The 18170-nt window shown below is 40.5% G+C and overlaps 2 protein-coding genes across 2 annotated transcripts in view; one reads left to right on the top strand and one right to left on the bottom strand.

Annotated features, from left to right (window-relative positions):
- Positions 1-2864: 2864 nt before the first annotated feature.
- On the top strand, positions 2865-7637 carry RPL8 (ribosomal protein L8). Its single transcript, XM_054973414.1, has 6 exons — positions 2865-2956; positions 3969-4112; positions 5550-5691; positions 5806-6024; positions 6907-7022; positions 7429-7637. Exons 2-6 carry the CDS (start codon positions 3975-3977, stop codon positions 7585-7587), a joined length of 774 nt encoding a protein of 257 aa, XP_054829389.1. The 5' UTR covers positions 2865-2956; positions 3969-3974; the 3' UTR covers positions 7588-7637.
- A 7016-nt stretch (positions 7638-14653) lies between these two features.
- Positions 14654-18170, bottom strand: part of USP9X (ubiquitin specific peptidase 9 X-linked) — a 141649-nt gene continuing 138132 nt past the window's right edge. The window contains exon 45 of the mRNA XM_054973413.1: positions 14654-16237. Coding sequence (XP_054829388.1) covers positions 16103-16237 — 135 coding nt within the window. The 3' untranslated portion in view covers positions 14654-16102. The remainder of the gene's footprint in view (positions 16238-18170) is intronic.

Below are 18170 nucleotides of genomic sequence, written 5' to 3'. Positions count from 1 at the left end.
CCAAAATGTCCAAAAGTCAGGTGGGCGGAGCCACCTGACTGTTGAGGGAACTGCTGGAACAGTGTTCCGGCGTGTTCCCCCTGGAAATGAGCCCTGGTCCCAGGACTCAGGGGACTCCCAGACGAGTGCAATGTAAGAGGACAACTACGCCCCCCCCCCGCCCATTCTACTGGTGGAAAGAAAACACTTCAGATCCATGTTTTTCATGGATCATGCATTTCAAGATGCATTTATTTATTTACTTCATTTACACCCTGCCTTTTTTCTCAGTGGGACCCAAAATAGCTTGCATCCTTGTCCTCTCTTCTATTTTATCCTTATAACAACCCTGTGAGGTAGGTGAATGTGTTACTGGCCCAAGTGAGCTTCCCTGGCAGAATGAGGATTTAAATCTGGATCTCCCAGATCTTAATCCAACACATGCACCAGTGGCTCTGTATGTATGTGTGTGTGTACATACTTACACCCATATACATATGTATGTTATACAGAGACTAATGGGCATGTAAAGATATGTACTGAGGCCTTGAGCAGCTGTAGCAGGTATGTGTTGCAAAAATAAAGATCTTGGAGAGCTGAACACCCCAGGAACTGCTTCCACAGAGTCTACATTGACAACGATCATATTATATTCAGGGCTGCATGAGTCACATAACCTTTCTGATATGATAGGAAGAAGACTACAGCAGTATAATCCTATGCATGTTTATTCAGAAATAAGTCCCATTTTATTCAGTGCCAAGGCTCAGGCTGCCCCTAGAGTTCTCCAGAATAGCTCTGTTTTGCGGCCTCACTGGAAAGCCAGGAAAGTGGGGTGGGGGAGCATAAGAAGGCAGAATGTTCCTCACATTACAGTATCAGTTGTGGGGGATCACACAAGTAGAGATCCCATTCTTTGGGTGGGGGTGGGAGATCCCCTGCTCCCAGCCTCTGCCCCCTGCCACATCTCCCAGGGCTGGCGGGGAGGAAAGGCATGGGGAATGGACCTGTGAGGCAAGGAACCTCCAGGGCAAGTACACAGCAGGTGCACTCTGGGTGGGCACACAATGTCACTTCTTGAAGTGATGTCATTGAGCCCGGTGGCAGGCATGCTCCCAACAGGCTGAATTGGCCTCGTCCAAAGCGCGGAAGCATGCCTAATACCAGCACAATGACATTACTTCATGGAAGTGACATTACATTAGCACAACGCGCACATGCATGCCTGCCTGCCAATAAGCGCCGGGTCCCCTTCTCCCACTGAGAAGGTATAGGGACCTGGCAACCCTACACAGAAGTGACAGTGCTGCATCAGCACTGCTCTAGGAATTCCCCCATCTCCATGAGTTTTGCAGCGGTGGCAACTGAAAGTGACATTGCCACATCTATTATGTTACCCTCACCTTTTTCTCTCTCTGGTCAATTACCTAAAAACTGATAAGTGAGCAAGGCAGGCGTTACCTGTTGTAGGCAGGCATCTGGCAGTCCTAGTCTGACAGAAGACCTTGCTGGGAAGAATGAAGTTGCCTCATGGGAACATGGCAGGAGAAGTGTTCCATCAGGTTGAGGCCAATCTTGTTACAACTTAGTGAGCCTCCCTACTGATCTTTGGGGGGGGGGGCCTGGATAATCATCTTGGTCCCACCTGAGCTGTAGTGCAGACAGCATTAGTTGTTTCTTTCCTTTCTTCCCCACCCCCCTGCATGGTTGCGGGGGTGGGCTGTGTGAGTGGCCATCTAGGAACTGTGTTTTTATATGATACTGTTTTATTATGCTTTAAAATGTATTGGAAAGTGTTGTAACCTGGTCTGAGTCCGCTTGCAGGGAGGGCAGGCTAGAAGTCTAGCTAATAAAATAAAAAAAATAAATAAAGGTATGTGGGCTCCAGAGCATGAAGAGCTTTAAAGGTGTGCGTCACCGTGCAACTGGCCCCAGGCCGGGAGGCACCTTCAGATCATAGGATGTACCCTGGGTATCCCCTTGGCCTCCCGTCTGCTCATCCTTCTGCTGTTGCTCTGCACACCTCGGTTCCCTCTGTCCTTCCGCAGCCCTGGCTGCGGAGGGTGGTTGCAGGTTCCTTCCAGGCAGCTGGCCAGTTGCGCTGCTTTCCCCACCAGAGGGCTCTCCTCAAAGTTGGACTTCCCCTGCCTCCCTTGACCAGCTTCGCTCTCGCCAGTCAGCGGGCCTCTGCGAAGGTGGGAGCCTTGTCGGTTGCTTCCTTGGTTGCCTTGGGGTGCCCTGCCAGGTGCTACTCCCAGCCCTGGCCACTGTTCCTCCTCCCGCCTCCTGTACCGGCTGAGCCCTTGACAACCCCGCTGGTTGGGCCAGTGCCGTTCTCCCAGTTGCCCCTTCCGAGTCGTGTGAAGCGGGGAGATGCTGCCTGGGGTCCACAGGCCCGCCCAAGCCGGCCACCTTGAACTGGACCCACAAGCTAACTGGCAGCCATGAAGAGGCTGTGACGCAGCCCCACCAGCCGACCCCAGATAACTAACAAAGGGGCTGCCACGTTTTTCACTAGCTGCGGCTTCTAAATTGTCTTCAAGGGCAGGCTGGAGAGCTTATTACAATAATGTGGCCTCAAGGTTTGCGGGACGTATGGGTCAGCGTGGTGGCTAGATCAGGTTCTATTAAACGGCCAGGTTACACGTCGGAGAATATGCTGTTAACCTTAGCAAGAAACAAATCGCTGTGTAGCAGCCATTTCCGCCCGGGGAACGATCTCAAAACTCCAGAGATTAATTATAATTCCAGGAGATCTCCAGGCCCCACCTGGAGGTTGGCAATACTAGCTTGAGCCGAAAGGCAATCCTCCCTCTCGCCCCCCCTCCCCGGGACTCCCCGGCGGCCGAACTACGTTACCCAGCTGCCCCTGTGCTGGGGGCGCTTCTACCTTCGCCGCTCTCCGTCCAGACCCGGAAGCTCTTGGTGGCGCAGTGAGGATAGAACTTCCTTCTTTCTGAAACCGAGCTCGGTTAAGGTAAGATTCTGAAAAGGCCTCGGGAACATCCGTCACCATCGGCACCGCTGCGGCCTCCGCCGGACACATCTGTCTTCTCCCTTCAGTGCTTCGCATTCCTCGAGAGGTTTTGTGCTTGCTCCTTCGAGCGATTGACGTCCCGCCCAGGCATGAGCCGGGCTCCGCCGCGACCCTTGGAAAAGGCCGCGAGCTTGGATGGGGAGCGGGGGTGGGGAAAGGAAGACCAAACGAGAGAACCGGGGAAAGGGAGGCAGTTTAGAGGCGCTTGACCCGCCCCCCCTTCCCCCCATATTTTTTGACACCTTGGTAACGGCACTTATAAGACAAGGCAATGCATTTTATACTATTAGCCAGTCGTTTATTTCCTTTTTTTAAAAAAAGCATGTCACATTTAACGTACATCTTGCGAGGCCCCCGGTTTTATTATTTATTACTATTTCATATTTATATTCTGCCCTCCCCGCAAGCGGGCTCAGGGCGGCTAACATCATTTAAAAACATTTTAATACAATTTTGTTTTGTGCGGTGGCAGCATCAGGAAGTGGCTTGAGGTTGATGCTGTTACGCTATAATAAATCTGGTAGTCCCAAAATGTTGTTGTGGCTGTTAGAGATTAACATGGCTATTACTCTTAGAATTTGCTTGATTTCAGTTAGATACATTTGACTTCATAAAATGTTTTAATTTAACCAGTAACTCAGTGATTTAGAAAGCAATAGTTGTAACAGATATGTTCATTTTAAATAAACGATTTATGTAGGATGTGCCCTTTGAAACCACAGAAAAAAGATCCTCATACAAGTAATTGCCTGGTGTACTTCTCTGCAGCTTTTAAAAACAAAGATTTTAAGACTCTCCAAGCATCACATTGACAGGAACCATGTATCTGCATGGTTATAATCTTGGTGCCAATCTTTGTCAGTGTTTGGTTACAATCTTTGCTGATACAGAATACTTATTACAGGACTAATTCCCCCATTATCGTTATTTAAATTTGTCCACTTTCTTCCAGCACACAATGGGCCGTGTAATCCGAGGCCAAAGGAAAGGTGCTGGATCTGTGTTCAGGGCCCATGTGAAGCACAGGAAGGGTGCAGCAAAACTGAGAGCTGTTGACTTTGCTGAGAGACATGGCTATATTAAGGGCATTGTGAAGGTACGTACTGGTTGGGAAGATGTGGGAATTTTAAACTATTGAATTGTAGTTGCTTCTTACAGATTGATGGGCCATCATGAACAATTATAGTTACTTTTGGAAATTCTGAAAACGTTTTTTGAACACGAAAAATGAGTTGGGAAGAGGCTAAGTATAAACTTTTCAGGGCTGGCCTCTTGAAGTATGGGTGTTTCTGCTTTAAAAAAAAAATTGGAATTTTATCCTACCTTTCTTCCAAGGAGCTCAGGGCAGTATACATTGTCTCCCCCTTCCGATTTTCTTTATACATCAAACCCTTGATGTAATCCCTGGCACTAGATAACCTAGTGAAGTTTGTCATCTCCGCAGGCCTAATCTAATGCTAATTAATCAAGATTGGCTCTTAAATGGTATTTTAAAACCTCAACAAATTGGAGTGGGTGGGCAAGAAAAATAATGGAAGACCAGATGTGGAAGACTCAGGAGATACCATCTATGGAAGATTGGATTTTGAAAGTTTTGAACATGGCAGAAATGGACAAACTAACAAGGAAAGAAGAATTGGACTATACATTAAGCTGGGAAAAATTCAAGAAATGTGGAGAAAAAGTGGGACATGAAGGGGAAATTGTGGTCTGGAGAATTAGGGGAGATAGAAACTTACTTAAGCTTAAAAGGGTATATTTTACTGTATTTTTATATTTATAGGGGAGTATAAGTATGAGTAATAAGGTTATAGGGAGTATATGTGAAATATAGACAATATAGTTAATTGGTATGTAAGGAATAGTAGGTTATATATATATATATATATATATAGTTTTGCTTTAGTTAGTATATGTGCTTATTATTACTTACATTTTTATATTTTCAATTAAGATAAGCAATATAGTTAGTGTAGATAGTTAAGATAAGTAAAGAGATTTGATTAGTATGTATAATATATATATTATAGATTTTAAGAATTTATATAATATACTTTTTAGATTAAGTTGGGTATGGAAAACTGTGGAGAGTCACCAGAAAAAGCTGGGGGGGGGGAGGATGGGGGAAAATGTAATGGGGTGGATAATGATAATGTTTTTTATGTTTATGTTTGTAAACCCATCCAATAAAAATTCTTAAAAAAAAAAGAAAGAAAAATAATGGAAGACCTAACATGCACATTAAAAGCGAAGCCTTTTAACTGTTGTAATGAATATGAAAGTAAAATGATTTTATTTACATGATTTCAAATACATGCCTTCCTATTTAGTTTGTAATCATTGCTATGAGGGTGCTTACTGGAGCAGCTTGTAAACTTTATAGTGCTATGGCTTAAAGAGTTCTTTTGGCTCAAAGAAAGCTTGTACTCTTTCTGTACAAAAAGGTTAAGTAAAGACTTCTGCAATATTGAAGGTGTTGCAAATTATAAACCTGAAAACCTGGCACTTTCAAATTGTGGTTTTATTTCATTAGGATATAATTCATGATCCTGGCCGAGGAGCACCTCTTGCCAAGATTGTTTTCCGTGATCCATATAGGTTTAAGAAACGAACAGAATTGTTCATTGCAGCTGAGGGCATTCACACAGGACAATTTGTTTACTGCGGCAAGAAGGGTGAGTTAAAACATACATTTCTCTGAAATACAACGTAGCAAGAGAGAGACTGGATTATAGTGACACTACTGCTTCTATATAATAAGGTTTCATATGTAAAAATGTCTCTTCTAGCTCAGCTCAACATTGGCAATGTGCTACCCGTTGGCACTATGCCAGAAGGTACCATTGTCTGCTGTCTTGAAGAGAAACCAGGTGATCGTGGTAAACTAGCTCGTGCTTCTGGAAACTATGCCACTGTTATTTCCCACAATCCCGAAACCAAAAAAACCAGAGTGAAACTGCCTTCTGGCTCCAAGAAAGTGATCTCCTCTGCAAACAGAGCAGTTGTTGGTAAGTGTTACCTCAAACCTGTGGTACTCTTCTAACCTTATTAACTACAGCTCTTCTGTTAGAAATTGGAAATACAGTGCCTTGTTACTTGTAGATATTCAGACTGTATGGTGGCTGGTTTGCACACATTCTATGTGTTACTGATCAGTGCTATAGTGTAACAAGAAGCTGATAATAAAATAGTTAAGATTTCTGTTTCCAAGAGATGTAGAGTCTGAATAGTCCAAACTAGCCTGGTATTGTCAGAGCTTGAAAGCTGAGTAGGGTTGGCCATAGTTAGTACTTGGATGGAGACCAGGGTTGCTGTACAGAGGAAGGCAATAACAAACCATGTCGGTTTATCTCTTGACTTGAAAACCCCTGGAGAGGTCACCATAAGTTGGTTCCAAATTGACAGCACTTTTACTATTAGGTGATGCCTGGAATGTAGCAACTCAGGAAAGAGTTTTTCACAGGATAGAAACCCCCTTTTAAATTAGCTGCATAGATCTGTACTTACCTACACATTGTCTACCTTAGTAGTTGCTTTTGATGGAAGAGATATTCCAGAACTGCCTACACACACTGCACCTACAATCTTTCATGAAATATTACATAGCCACATATTTAAGAAGTTAAATATCTTAATAGTATTCCATAGACACAAATGTTATGCTAGGAACCATACCATTGAGACAGTTTTTGGCAGTGACCACTGTGACATCCTAATGTTTTCCATGATGAATTAAATTGAAAGTTTTGAATTGCTTGACTAATTGAAAACTGCTCAATAAATGCCAGTCAATGTGATGCTGTTTGTTCGGAAAGATTATTAGGTGTAGCTGCTCCCTTTTTACTGATAAGTTAACTCATCTCTTACTGAATTATTTTTTAATCGTCCAGGTATTGTTGCTGGTGGTGGCCGTATTGACAAACCTATCTTGAAAGCTGGACGAGCTTATCACAAATACAAGGCAAAGAGAAACTGCTGGCCCCGTGTCCGTGGTGTGGCTATGAATGTAAGAAGTTTGAATATTTAATACCTTTTAAACTTTTTATACTGTTTATTGTAGCTTCACTATTCTAAGATAAGTTAATGTACTCTCAGCACTTCAGTTACCTAAGTTATGCATGCTAAAGTGTACTTGTGATAAATTTATACTAGCATCTCTTGGTGTCACTCTTACCCCTTTAAAAGCAGCTGCTAACATTCTTTGAACATATCTTGAAAATTATGAGATAGGCTTTCAGCCGATCCAAATAGCTGCAGGACATTCTGTCCTCATTCTCATAAAAATGTAACACTGTGGCTTAAGTCCAGTGACGTTAGTTTTAGTGCTAGGATTTTTGTTTTTGAATTGCCATATTCTATAGATAAACATCTTCTGCTCTGCTTTTGACCGGGGTTGCTGTTTTTCCCCACAGCCTGTTGAACATCCGTTTGGTGGTGGTAACCATCAACACATTGGTAAGCCCTCAACCATTAGAAGAGATGCGCCAGCTGGTCGTAAGGTTGGTCTCATTGCAGCTCGTCGTACAGGCAGACTGCGGGGAACAAAGACTGTGCAGGAGAAGGAGAACTAAGTCCTTCAGTTTAATATTAATAGAGAAATAAATCTTGACAGACTGATAAAGTTGTTAGTCTCTTCTTCTGCATTATAATAGTTACCAAGACTTAAGCTATCAGTGTTTCATTAACAAAATAATTGAGTACCGCATGCAATTCAAACCATGCTTTATTCTTTATGTTCAAAGTAACTTTTACACTTCCTTTAGTGACGTGATGGTTGTACCTTTCCAGCTTTCCATAAATCAGTACACTCAAAGGTTTAGAGTATAGTACATCAGTATTGTTTATTCTAACCTGGAGTCAGATGCAAAACATGATACCCCATCACCCACACAAACAGGCTTAAATTGTGTCATAATTTGTTTGATCTTGTCAAACTCCCTGAACCTTTTAAAGTTTTTTTTCTGGAAGAGGAGAAACTGACCCTCTTCCCAATAAATTCACTTTAAAACAGTAGGAAAGGGGGGCAATGTTCAAAACAACAGTGCAGTCAAGTCAAGCAACCATGAGGTGCCACTGACCCAGTGTGTGGGCTTAAAAGTATTACGGAAGGTTGCACTGTGTATCGTATCAGGAAACCTGTCTAGAACAAGCTGTCTATAATTTCCAGCAAGATGTGAACATATAAAAAAGTGTATTGTGTCCAGACTTGGATGAATGGTTCTGGCCCAATAGGCTTTTTACCGCTTTCCCCTCCACCTGTGAGACACACATGAGGACTTACAGGGAGATGGGAATGCTTTGTTTACCTACTGTACAAAGTTAAGAGCTAAGACCTTGGCTCATGTGTCCCATCGATTGCTGCACACAGTATGGTATATTTTTATGCCAATCACAGAAAATTTGGCATAAAGCTGTATTATAAAATGTTGTGGCAACTACTAAACTATATTAAACAACATTCTGCTAGATCTGATATCTTTTAGTAAGCAAGAAGCCAGGATGTGTGGATAACAACTTCTATGATAGTATTAGTAAAATATACTAAAATACCATAGCCTTTTTGACTGGAAAAAAATTTAAGACTAATTAAGACTCATGCAAACAAGAAATATTCTTGGGCAGCAAGTTTTAAGAAATAGAAGCATCCAAGAGTCCCTTAATTTACTGCTCATAAAGCATAGAAGGTGAACATGACAGGTCTTGGAATCCTATTCTACAATGGAACTTGAAGGCTGAAGTTCTTAAGTGCACTTAAGAGTAAAAAGAAATTATAAATATTCAAGTATATGTCAAGGTGAAAGGCAGGAAGATCAACTGGGATGGATCCAGACCAGTATCTCCACAGTTCCAAGGACTTCTGCCCACAGAACACAATTTTCCTGCTTTCCCTCTCCTGCAGCAGCCCTAAAACACCCACCCAGAGACAACACCCAGGATCAGGATTTCAGGGGTATTCTAGACTGCCGGGGGAAGAAGGCAGGAAAATGGTGCTCTGCAGAGGGAAGTCCTTGCAACTGTGAAAACGTTAGTCTGTATCCAAGCAATTATCACTGAACTGTGCCCTAGAAAATACACACTTTACAAAATTAAGATCACTGCATGTGCTAAAAAGCATACTGGGTTGCGATCCTTTCCATTGATGGCACTTTGCATCAGCATGAGCCTTCTACTGACATGAGGCTAATGCACTAGAGGAAAGTGCTTCAAGGTTATAGAAAACTAAGAGGATTGGAGTAAATAATACAACAGAATTTATTTCTGTTCATTCTGCTCTGTGTTAAATACGTAATTCTGAATTTTACAAACTTAATTTGGTTCAAATATCTGAATCCAAGCCAAAATTCAAAATTGAAAATTTATATTTTGGGAATTTATTGTTTACATACAAGCTTAATACACTCTAGACACGCAAGTATCAAACCTAAAATGAAATTGGCAAATGCAAAATGTTATGCACTGTTTATACCAGTTTCACTTTAGGTGTTCAGTACTCAATAAAAAAGGACAGTATTATTTGAGTAACATTTTGGAGAGAGAGTGTTCAAAATACTTCAGAAATGGAGGATCTACAAATATTTTCTTCCAAAAAAGCTACACAGGTCTGTTAAGTTAGGATCATGCAAGAACAAAATATTTTAAGAAATTCATGAGTACTACTTTTCTCCCATACATAATCTTAACTGTTCTAGCCAATCAACCTGGGTGGCAAAAACCTAACCAAGAATCAGTAGCTCTACACATCTGAAAGGTTCAGATGTAGAATGTTAAGAGATTCATGAAAAGGTGGTGAAAACTTGGAACAGTTGTCTGTTTTATAAATGTTAGTAGTTGGCAAAACTGCTACAAGACACTGGTTAAAGCTTTCCATCAGCAACTTTCTCAAGGAACAAGAATTTGCTTTATAAGGGAACATGCAATTTGTATTTACACCAGTCTCATCAATAGGTGAGCAGAAACATGGTTTCCAGTTGCTGGAAATCTTTGGCAAGATTTTTACACTTGTTTAGTATCTCAGCTTTTCTTCTATATTATGCAGCATTAATGTCAGCTGTAATCAGTCCTCATGAAATACTTTTGTCAAAATCTATTCCTGCCCCTTTCACTAGTACAAGCAATGTAGCCACAATGCTATCTTAGAAGTACAAAAGACATGTACATCAAAAGAATATTGTAGAAAACAAGCCCTAGACACTAATACCACAACAGAAAAAAATCAATTGTAGCCAGTGTATGACAACATTCATTCCCCCAATCAGATATTGCTACCTCCTTTGATGACAACGGAAATCGGAACAATTAGTAAAAATAGGAGTCAGCAACTGGCACTCCCAGGTCCCAAAATGGCTTGCTGTTTGGGGCCCAGTCGCCAATCTTAGAATTCAACGATGTTGATAAAATACCATCTGTGGCTCCAAAACTTGCTGACAGGCCATTATTGGGATGGAAACCTGTATCTCCTCCCATCTCAAAGTGGCCTGAGGATAGCAGATCCTGAAAAGAGTTGTGAAGTGTAACAGATTATTTCCAAAACACTTTTCCAGCCAAACAAGTCATGAGGTTATAAACTAGAAGCTCAGAAATGAAGTGTAAAATGCATACAGCAAAATGATGCATCTGAGACAGAAATCAGCCAAGTGTGGAATGAGCAATACAAGTCATTAGAACCAGCAGGAATTAAAAAGAAAAGCCATAAGGTATACAACAAACAAACGACTGATGTATTTAAACCCTCCTCCCAAATAAGACCAAGACAGCAGCAATTTTACGGAGATCTGTTAAAGAAGCAGATAGTAAAATGTTTAGAAACCAGCCAATTTGATCAAATTACTAGCCTATAATTCTAGAATATTTTTAAATTTTTACATAAAGTTGGGAAAGGGGAAATAGGGTAAGAGAAAGCATGGAAGTTACAAGTAGATGCTCAAGTCTGGTTCATACCTGTTTTGAAGTTACCTTATCAACTGTACATAACTTTCAATCAATAACCTTTTATAAACATTTTGCTGTACACATGAATTGTTGTCTTCAGACATCCTTGCAATACCCATGACAGAATCGTCATTTCCAGCCACAGTAACCACAGGAGTTGCTGCTGACTATACAGTTATTTCATATTAATTTTGCCCAGGGATGGCAGAGACTGCTAATATGTAGAACAAAATGTATGTGTGAAATAGCCCAGAGAAGCAGCAACTAATTAGAAACAAAGATTTGGATCCATGTAACAAACTGTATGTAGGAAGTAAATATCACATACCAATGAGATCTATACAGCTGTGGAATGCATGCACAAAAACACTGCATTATAAAAGATGGTTGCTCTGAAATTAATTAAGCACCGTTACCGTTACAAAACAAATCACAATTTACCTGTCAACTTACTGGCTTGCACAATTGGTCATTTAAGCATATAAGAATCCCCTATAATTCAACCCTGCAGCTGTGCAGATGTTTTGGAATCATCTAACCTTATCGCAACAAAACTAAAATGTATGAACTGCAAGGATCTTCACAGGCCATGAGGAAGAAAGTGCCCCAAATAGCTTCAGGTTATATAATGCACCTCACTTGTAATAAGGCTGTGTCATAAGTACAATAGCTGCTGTTCTAATGCAGCTTGCAAACACTACTGATTTTAATATTTCACTGACACCAATAATCAAGCCCGCTGAGTAGGAGAACAAAAAATGGAGAGAGAATAGTGTTTGCATAAATGTCTAGTCAAAGACAGGCTTTCCTTTCTGTAATAATGTTCATGCTGCATGCTGTTTTCCAATGACAGCAATTACTCCAGACATTCTTCTGAAGTTCCATGAACCCCTACTCCCATGCAGTTTTTAAACACATGGTACTTTAACTATGCAAGTTCAACACATCAAAGTGCCTTACTATCGTTTTAGGGTTTTCCCCCCCAGTGAACAAAGGGACTTAAATCAACAGGACACTTTCCTGCTGGGCAAAGGAAAATAGTCAGAAGGGCAGTACACATATACACTTCCAGCACTTGACTAATTGATTCTTGATGACATGCTGATGGCTGATCTGTCTCAGCTGAGTTGAAATAAGCAATACAAGCAGTTCTTTTTAAGGCATTTGACCTGCAATGGCATGTTCTCTCACACAAGTCACCATCTGATGGGGCATTATGAAAGAAACAACATGAACAAGCCATACGCCACCTCTGTATTGTTTTCTGTCATAATTTTCAGAGGAACAAAATGCTTCCATTGATTGAAATGAGTTTTTTTCTTAACTGCTATGGGAATTATCTAACTTCTTAAAATTCCTTTTATAAAGCATTTTAGAACACAAAAAAATAATCATTTAACTACCTAACTTCTAACATTACCAGCATGTGTATAAATGATACGGAGCGGGGAAACAATCACTTTTTGAGCAAATTCCATGAGAATTGTCTCTAGGAGCACAGTATTGTTATACAAGTTCCACTGAAATGAATCATAACTATGCAGGGGGATACTAACCTCTTGGGAACTAGGAAAATGTTTTCTAGAAAATACAGAAACCAACACAAATGAGTATTTTGCTTCTAGTCCATAAAGAGCAATTCCATGCTGAAAATACCATTGGTGTGGAGGTGCAGGACTACTCTTCACTTCTGTTTTTTCATCTCAATTTCAAAACAATTTATTCCCCTTTTTAATTCACAAATGGTATCAATGATGCCCATATTCTGATACATAAGCAGCTAACAAGTTGCTTTGGTTGGGAGAATGAACCAATAAATAGTTGTTGTGGATTTTCCGGGCTGTATTGCCGTGGTCTTGGCATTGTAGTTCCTGACGTTTCGCCAGCAGCTGTGGCTGGCCTCTTCAGAGGTGTAGCACCAAAAGACAGAGATCTCTCAGTGTCACGTCAGGAACTACAATGCCAAGACCACGGCTATACAGCCTGGAAAATCCACAACAACCATCGTTCTCCGGCCGTGAAAGCCTTCGACAAAACCAATAAATAGGTTTTTCAAATTAGTTTTTCAAAAATGTGAGTCCATTTTAAGACACACTGAAGTGGCCTAAGAATTATCTAAAATTCCATTTTACGTTCATTTTTGTTATTTGCTTCTGAATCTTCAGAGGACACTGTAGGCATCCTTTCACTTCTTTCCATAACTATTAAGTATAGAATCTAGGGGTTTTGTTCTTGGGTTTCTGAGGGAGAGAGATGAAAACAGACTATCCTGACTTGGCATTCAGAGGCTCCCATACATACCAGAGTCCAGCAAGCTGGCAGCCATACATATCAACATCACTTAAGTTAGCTAGCAGTGTCTGACAAAAACAAAATAAAAAGTTCTCCTATGTATGTTCAATGTAAGTATTGGTCAAACTGTTAGAAAAAGGAGTAACCTTGAATTAATCTCTTATGGAAGACAGGGGCTTGGATTTAACCTGGTTTTGTGCTGATGCTCCTTGACCACCAAAAAAGCTACACTAGGTCATATGACCTGCATGGATAAATGCAATGAGTGAGAAGGAGTATAGTGAGAAAGGGAACTGGGTGAGACTGAGTGAAAAAGCTGACTGGATCCAACCCAGAGACTTCCCATTAGCTATTACAAATGAATTAGTATTCAATAATTAGCGGCAATGTAAAATAAAACCTTTAGGCACTTTAAGGGTTTTTAAAAATATGTCATAAATATTGAGGTATAACATGACAGCTGTAAAGTGACTACTGCCAAAGCTCTGACAGAAGCACACACTAATTTTGCTTGAGAAATTTTTAACTGAAATGAATAAACGGATATTCTGCCAATAATTAGAGGAATTCTCTAACAATCCTGATCACAATAATTTTGAAAAGGTATTGATCCTCTGAGATTCTCTTCCAGGGAAAAAAGATTAATTAATACCCTCCAACTTCAAAGAGTAATTCTCCATGAGGAGAAAAAATAAGTTACAGCCTCAGTTTTTTTTAAACCGCATATTGCCACAATCACTTTGCACTTAAACCACTCCCTCTCCAAGGCTGAAGTAAAAGTTCCCTGTTTCTGTATGCAAAGATAGTATTTGAAATATGTTTAACAATAAATACTGGTCCAATTAAATATGAGTTCTGTTGTAGCTCTAATACAAAAGCAGGATAATATTTTGAGTTAAACTGGTACTAAACATACCCAATACATAGGTAATGTTTCATTCAAATGATGTCAACCAATCCAATTAAATGCTACTAAAAATGTAACAATTAACATGAATGCTAAAGAAAACCTGGAAGGGTAAAGTGATCACTGCTACATACAGTATTTAAACATGGTTTACAACTATCTCTACACTAAATGCAAAAAACCATCTTTGTGACTCTCTTACTTAGTTCATTCCAACTATAAATCCTGTTTGATAAGCAGTGTTTTTTTCTGTTAACTCAATTGTAAAAAATACCATCAAGCTTGTGCTCATTAAATATATATGTATATATAAAACATACAAAAGTACAAGATAGTCACATTAATAAACTATTACAGTATTCCTTTTTTATTCTCATCAAGGATCAAATTTCTGTCCACCAAATCTCAATGTGACTGTAGCTCCAGAATTCAGTCTACTGCACAGAATGCAACTGCCTGTGCAGTCTGTTTTAAAAAACACACACACACACACCACAGGACAAAAATGGTCTTCTTAAATCAAATTCTATTTGTGAATTCAGCAAAATAATTTCTATAAAATAAAACAGCAAATATTTAAATAGTATAGGGTGGGCTGTATCTGTTTTGCAGGGGTATTTGGTTTTGACAGGCTCCAAAATAATTACACACATTCAAGTTACCAATTTTAATTTAAATACAGTATTTACTGATACGTTCCTTGAAGTCTTTAAGTAAATCTTTAGTCTGGAATAGATACTTCAGATTTTGCATTTGACTAACCAGTAGTTTCTCTTTTAATAATCAAACCCTGCTTCTAAGGTTAAGATTTATTTTATAATGGATAAAGACAATTGTTGCTTTCAGGTAGAACTGTGAATGAGCAGGAAACCAGCAAGTTAACTTGGTGCAGTGGCACAAGTATTGTGTGATTTTGTTGACTTCCGCTTCACTGCAATGCAGTAGAAAGGAAAGTGTTAGAAGTTTATCAAATAAGCTCTACCAAAGAAACAAAACAAGCACACCAAATACAGTCTATTATGCTCCAGGCATCCTGGCATAGCAAAAATTTGCATATTTGTTTTAAGTCTTTTAATTTCCTATTACTGAAAACTAAGTGTTCTTGTATCCCACCCAGAGACAGAACTGTCAAACATCAGATGTGAGGAACGTATGTGCAACTGAAAACCACCTGTTTGTCACATTGCCCAACCCTCCCTCCCGTTTAATAATCTAGATATCAGAAGAAAAGGCTCTGAAGAACATAGTTGTCACTTTCAGACAACTGTAATTTTTCTTTCCTCACTGGCTACACTAACCTGGTGTGAAGCCATGCTAAATGTTACAGCTTAACTATAGCTTCAAAGTGATTAACCTAATACCAGAATGAAAAAGGCAATGAAAAAGACCTAGAAACAATGTTACATCACCAATTTTCCACATCAACCAAATAATTAAAAGGTTACCAGTCATTACGTTGCTCATAGTAAAATCGACTCCAGTGGCAAAGAATTACATGAAACTATTTTTGTGGTTGACATGGAGAGGCTTGCTTTTTTTTCTTTTTCTCTTTTTTTTTTTGGAAAGGAGTTGATCCAACTGCCGTTAGGCAGGCAACACTGGTTGTAGAGCGCAGCGGATATATCAAGAAATTAATTGTAGATCTGTGAGTCTCATCAAGACAAAAAATGTTTCTTGCTTAAGAATTAACAGTCAAACATTAATATACTATATACACCTTTGCCATTTACACATTAGCATCAGGCCATTTATTACAAAACACTATACACTTTCCACTGCAGGCAGGTTATATATTGACAGCAATTTTCTGCAGATAAGACAGTGAATAGACTCTTCACTCCATGTTGATTAGGAATAGTTTTTTCTTCTTCTAAATATTAGCCAGACACAGAGAAAAGTTGGACTGTAAGGCCTGGGTGCACAGTCTTGATGAAGCAAGTTAATTATGTGCATTTCCACTATTCTTTCGTCTGAGGCGGTGAAACCTCTTCACTGCCTTCAAAATTTTCTTGTGCTCGTTGGCCAGTTCGCTGAGGATTGTTCATATGATGTGCTGCTGGGCCTGTATATGGTTGTCCATGCACATGGTTATTCTGTAAAAAGAAAAAAATATCAACTGCTTAGTAGGTTAGCAACAATCTGCATTTTACAGTGGCTTTCTCTAAACCAACACACACTTACCTGTTACAAACGGAATAAATTTGCACTGAAAAACCCCCTAAAGAAACTACACACAAAACTGAATTCCAACTTCATGCAAAAGCTGAATCAAGACAGAAGTGACAAATGCTGCCCAACAGACATGAATGCCTTGAATTAAAGTCAGTCTTCAAAAACAAATGAGAAAATACTTTAAACAACGTTCAATTTATATATCGCCCTTCAAGACAACTTAATGCCCACTCAGAACAGTTTACAAAGTATGTTATTATTATCCCCACAACAATCACCTTATGAGGTGAGTGGGACTGAGAGAGCTCTGAAGAGCTGTGACTGACTCAAGGTCAGCTTCAAATGGAGGAGTGGGGAATCAAACCCGGTTCTCCAGATTAGAGTCCTGCTGCTCTTAACCACTACACCAAACTGGCTCTTTTAAATTGGCACAAAAAAAACAAGCAGTGATAAACAAGTGATAAACCTTTCTTCCAAGGGCACATACAGGACTTTTTTTCTGGGGAAAGAGGTGGGGGAACTCTCACCCGGGGCAACTCCTGGGAGGAGGTGGCGCCCTCCGGGAAGTGACATCATCACACAGGCCATGGCCCCCCCGGGAGTGCTCTCATGGCCTACAGGGGGCCCAATTCGGCCTTGGTGCTGCCATATGGGAGCACACTCCCTGGCCCAGCAGCAGCCTGATTCTGGCCATTTTGGGCTCGATCCTAGCCGTTTAGGGCCCAAATTTGGCTGAAACGGGCCCAAAATAGCCAGGGTCAGGCTTGAATCAGCCTGGAACAGGGTGCTGCCACAAGGGAAAGCACTCCCTCGCTTGGCAGCAACCAGATACTGGCCGTTTCGGGCCCGATCCTGGCCGTTCAGGCTGGATCCTGGCCATCTGGGGCCCGTTTTGGCCAGCATCTGGCCGCTGCTGGGAAGGGGAGTGTTCCCCCACCCAGCAGAGGCCTGGTCCTGACCGTTTGGGGCCCATTTTGGGCCCTAAATGGCCAGGATCGGGCTGCTGCCAGGCAGGGGAGTGTTTCCTCACCCAACAGCGGCCCATTCCAGGCTGATTCGGGCCCAATCCTACTCGTTTCGGGCCTAAAACGGCCAGGAGTGGGGGGGGGGGGGCAGTTTGAAAACTGCTAGAATGCATTCCAACAGAAAAAAAAGCCCTGAATACACTTAAGATGAATTCACCCCAAAGACTTGAGGTACTTTGCGTTTAATGCACACTATTTTTAAACACGCCTAAAACTGACCAGTATGAAATATTTGCATGCCCTGATATACTATAATATTAGATCAATTACAAAACTATACCTGTAATAAAAAAAATAGCTACTGTTCCTATTAGAGGTAAAAAAGGCAGCTGGTGTGAAAGTGACAACATCACACACTAATAGATAAAGGAGCTGGTGGATACATCGTGGTTTAACTGTGGGGGGACTGGAGCTATATAATTTACCAACTACTCCGCTGAGAACATCAGTAAAGAAAGAAAGATGAAGGAAAATGAGCATGAGAGGAAATTAACAGATTCAGAATATCGACAATGATTTAGGAAAGATAAAGGAACAAACAACGCAGTTACCTATGACTCACAAATGTCAGTAATACCAGATGCTATTTTAAATATCCAGATTTAACACTGCATTTTTCAGGGCATTTAACTTTTAACAGAGTTTAATCTTCAATGTGCACACTTGAATTTGGCACTCAGTGTTCATGGATAATATATTTCATTTCTGGTTTTAGAAAGCTTTAAAAAGTGAGCTTCTAACATATGAACAAATCTTTGCACTTTATTCTAATTAATTGCCATGGGACAACTTAGTCAAATAGTACTATATAGTCTCTACTATATTTTAA

The sequence above is a fragment of the Eublepharis macularius genome, chromosome 3, assembly GCF_028583425.1.
Source record: "Eublepharis macularius isolate TG4126 chromosome 3, MPM_Emac_v1.0, whole genome shotgun sequence".
NCBI classification, from domain to species: Eukaryota; Metazoa; Chordata; class Lepidosauria; order Squamata; family Eublepharidae; genus Eublepharis; species Eublepharis macularius.
This window is presented reverse-complemented; position numbering and strand designations above follow the sequence as displayed.

Bases quoted from the DNA above. Each gene is read 5' to 3' on its own strand.
- RPL8 (XM_054973414.1), top strand. From the start codon at position 3,975: ATGGGCCGTGTAATCCGAGGCCAAAGGAAAGGTGCTGGATCTGTGTTC. The intron at 4,113-5,549 runs GTACGTACTGGT...TTATTTCATTAG, and splicing joins ATATTAAGGGCATTGTGAAG to GATATAATTCATGATCCTGG. The intron at 5,692-5,805 runs GTGAGTTAAAAC...TGTCTCTTCTAG, and splicing joins TGTTTACTGCGGCAAGAAGG to CTCAGCTCAACATTGGCAAT.